Source organism: Cyphomyrmex costatus, unplaced genomic scaffold (assembly GCF_001594065.2).
Source record: "Cyphomyrmex costatus isolate MS0001 unplaced genomic scaffold, Ccosl1.0 scaffold26, whole genome shotgun sequence".
Classification (NCBI taxonomy): domain Eukaryota; kingdom Metazoa; phylum Arthropoda; class Insecta; order Hymenoptera; family Formicidae; genus Cyphomyrmex; species Cyphomyrmex costatus.
The window spans coordinates 642,154-646,183 of record NW_017276692.1 but is presented as its reverse complement, the minus strand read 5'-3'; the positions used below and the strand labels follow the sequence as shown (position 1 = coordinate 646,183).

The following is a 4,030-nucleotide window of genomic DNA, read 5'->3' as shown; positions in this document are numbered from 1 at the left end:
TGTATTGCCCTCCATCGCGCGTGTCGAATCAATTACCTAGTATTCGCGCGAAGATATATTTGTAAACTCGAACGCGCGAAAGTAAACCAGCGCTCTATATGTTTTAATTGCAATATAAATTGAAATAATTGGATGAAAATTATATTTGTCGATTTCGCGATACACTTTCACTTTTCCGATCTTTTTGATCATCTTCATTACTGTGCGTGTTAAATCTTTATTAAGAAGCGAAACATTGGCGTAAATATCTTATACGTACGCACGCTGCACGCAATACGCAACATGCATTTTAATAGTATATGATAATCTTCGTGATTCTAGAAACTCTAGAATTCGAAATCTTTATAATATTTGAAATTTATGAGTCGATCGTAAATACCGCTAAATTAATTTGCCGATCGTTAATTGTCGACAATAAAGTGTGTCATAATCGATTTTAAAGATTTAAAATGAGTTTTCTGGTGTTTGTTGGAAAATCAACTTATTTATTACAAAAGAATGTATAAAACTACGTAACAAAAATCACAATTGTCAGTGATACAAAGAATAACATGAAGGGACATACTACAACATATATGATATAAATATAGATAACAATTGGGTATTGAGTACGATTGCAATGCAGAGATTTCTGTCTCTAAATAGATCGTACAATAAAAAATTTAAATATAAATATTTATCTAGTGTATCTCTCAACAATATACGGTCTTCTACTTTGGGGAAATACTATTGCTATTTTTCATGGCAAGACCGAGTCAGCATAAGATTAGATAATTAGACGGACTTTGCGTTTAATTACTTGTTCGTCGAGATCCAAACACGGATCTTGTAATTATAATCCTAAGCTGTTATCGAATCCTGGCAATGTGTCGGGACGCAGAAAGATTTACAAAATATAAATTAATATTTTCCGTTTGGAACCGAGTATGAAATCGTGTCATACTTTGCGCCACCTAAGTCCGCATTGACAGCTTTCTCGGAGATGTATCCGAAATATCTCGGACTTACGCTAGTATAAGCTCCTTGCGAATCCGCGGGTGTCCCGTGGGAACTAGATGAGCTGTATAATGTAGGCGTATAGCCATGGCTTCCGGTGTAAGTTACGACTGGGCTGGAACCAGCAGCCGCGTAGTTTGCGCTGAGAGTATAGCTAGCACCAGCGCCGGAGAAGCCCGAACTGGGAGAACTCACATGGCTAATACTTGGACTCGCATAAGAGACACTGGGGCTGGAGTAGCTGGCACTGCTACCGGACGAATGAGACGGTAGATAATTCGTGTACGCGATGGCGTTGGATGATCCTGAGTTTGAGTGAGATCCTGAAGCAATCGGTAGTTGGTAGTTGGAACCGCCGGACGATATGCTCGAAAATCCGGAATGACTGCTGGAGGATCCTGCGGGATAACTGGATGACGCAGCACCAGAGGACAACGCGGAGATTCCGTGAGATCCAGAGCTGATCGGAAGAGAATACGTAGCTGATGCTCCTTGAGTGCCTGAAGAGCTACCCAGAGTAGAAATGCTGTGAGAAGATGTAGATGTTGGGAGGCTGTAGCTGGAGGAACTGCCGTGTGAACCGCTGGCGATGATCAAGCCGCCTGTCACGGGATGCGAAGAACTTGAAGATGCGGAATGAGTAGGAAGACTGTAGCCTGACGAGGCGCCCGATGAGCCCAATGACAGACCATGTTGTTGGTTTGACGATCCCAGTACGAGCTGAAAACCAGCGTTAGATCCTCCGTTGCTGTAAGCCGAAAGTCCATGGCCGCCGGTAGTGTAGATCGGCGCACTGTGCGAATTGGAACTGGAAGTGCTTACGGCACCGGCGCTGCCACCATGGGTTCCGAAAGTAACGGGGCCTGTTTTCGCTGGAGCGAATAGTGTGTTGCTACTTCCGCCGCTTCCCAGATGAGCTATGCTGGGCACGGAGTAGGTGCTCTGAGCCGAGTGTCCACCCAAAGAAACACTTTGATGACTCAAGTGACTTTGGCTCAATCCAGGTGACTGGTATCCAGATCCAAGACCGAGACTGCTGGACGGCGCTAAAGAATATCCAATTCCATGGCCGACAGAGCCACCTGAATTAAGCAAACCGCCGTGTCCCAGGGAGAAGCCACCGGATGATCCACCTAGCTCGTAACCGGAACTCAAGCTCGAATGAACGGGAGCCGAATAGGAGGAAGAAGATCCCGACGGGAAAGTTACTAAGTTGTCATTAATGCCGCGTTTGTCCTTCAGCTGCAATAGAAGCTGAGATGGCAGGTTTTCATTGCAGCTGACTCCACAGGCGAAAGCCACCAGAAACACCTACGCGATCAGATCAGTTGTTATCGCACTTCTTTATACATCACTTTCTAGGGTGTCCCACTTTCGTGGAATTGATCGGTTTGCGTGAAAGTGGAATACAACACTGTTAGCCAATTATTAAACTGTTACCCGAGTTATAATTACAGATGAGCTATGAATAGTCATATTAATTAAACAAAAAACAGGTGGTAAATTCTAATTAGTCAGTGGAGTATATGAAAATTAATTGGATGATCTGGCGCATAATTATTATCGCAATATTATGGGTTGATAGTCGATTATTAATGTGATATACGTAATCTAACAATGGTTAGATGAGCGGTTACATGATAACTACATCGTATATTAATAAATACTGTAATTCAGTTAATATTCGTGGGAGAGTATTTAATCATAATTTGAAATAGATGAATCGTAATTAATACAAGCGTTTTGAATTTGATGTAAAATGTAAAAAATATTGCAAATATCAATTTTAAATCGTCATAACTAATTAATTAATTAATTAGTTCAATCTCGCGATTATAGAGATTATTTATATATAAACTTAATAAATAATTATTGAGAAAGATTAAAAGATGTAAGGAGCTATGCTGTGTAAGTAAATTTGTTATATTAATTAATTAATTCATTTAACTCCCAAAAAGAGAGATTGTATAATATTAATAATTTTATTAAAATAATATTTTTATGTAAATTTTGTTGATATGTTAGTTTTAATATTCCTAATATTAATTCGTTTAATCAACTTAAATACATATTCCTCAAAAAACCAAATAAAAATTACGAATTCCAGAATGTTTTATATACTAGATCAGTAACGTGCAATCTGCGATCTACAAACTGTATGTTCATCCGTGAATTTTTGCAGCTTGTCGGCTTATGGTCAAAAATATTTGGTTAATTATTATATTAACTTAATATTAACTTTGGTCGGTTTCTAAAGGAAGTTATATCGATTAGTAATATGCTGTAAGTATTAATGTGTGCTATAGAATATTAATTGCAATATATTTAGTTTATTAATTTTTAGGAGGTACTATGTTATAAAATTAAATATGTTAATATAAAATCATTCATTGATTATTTATTAGTATAGAAAATTAAATGATAAGTAAATAAATATAATACTTATATTGTGTCTATTAAATAAGTAAAAATTAATGAAAACTTTGTTTCTAAAGATATTATATTTTACCTTAATTATAATGTATTTATATAAATTATTAAACACATGTTATGTTAATGCTTTACAATTTTCATTTTTTGGTAATCATTTAGAAATAAAAAATTTAAAAGTTTAACGATCGAACTTCACCTTTGTTTCATATATTTGTATATGGTAAAAAAAGTAATTGTGGAGATGTAATATGTACAAGACACACACATGAAAACATAAAAAAATGATCGGTACAAAAAATAGAACTAAATTTTAACAAACACTTATGTGACGTGATACTTACAATAAACAACATGCTTGCTGAAATGGGGTGCTGTCGTAACTATCTCGTAACTTGGTGGTAGACGAGTGGTTGAATGATATTGTGGTCTCTGATGCCATTGCTAGCAAGAAGAAAGCCTTTATACATGGATCCCCTCTCGTACGGTGAAAGAAAGGTCTAGGTGAAGGTAAGTATCCTCGCGCTGATATGTCGAGCGTCACATCGCATCGTCGCTGTTTGGCACAGATAGTAGTCAACTGCAACGCGGGGACTACTCGCAT

At 37.4% G+C, this 4,030-nt stretch overlaps 1 protein-coding gene across 1 annotated transcript; it reads right to left on the bottom strand.

The window, feature by feature from the left end:
- Positions 1–900: 900 nt before the first annotated feature.
- Positions 901–4,030, bottom strand: LOC108774524 (hornerin). Its single transcript, XM_018540659.1, has 2 exons — positions 3,785–4,030; positions 901–2,307 (listed from the first exon to the last, which is right to left on the bottom strand). Exons 1-2 carry the CDS (start codon positions 4,028–4,030, stop codon positions 901–903), a joined length of 1,653 nt encoding a protein of 550 aa, XP_018396161.1.

What these genes read in the sequence shown, in the direction of transcription:
- LOC108774524 (XM_018540659.1), bottom strand. Translation starts at nt 4,030, where the DNA reads ATGCGAGTAGTCCCCGCGTTGCAGTTGACTACTATCTGTGCCAAACAG. An exon ending in ACAGCACCCCATTTCAGCAA is followed by an intron (nt 2,308 to 3,784) that starts GCATGTTGTTTA and finishes CTGATCGCGTAG; the next exon opens with GTGTTTCTGGTGGCTTTCGC.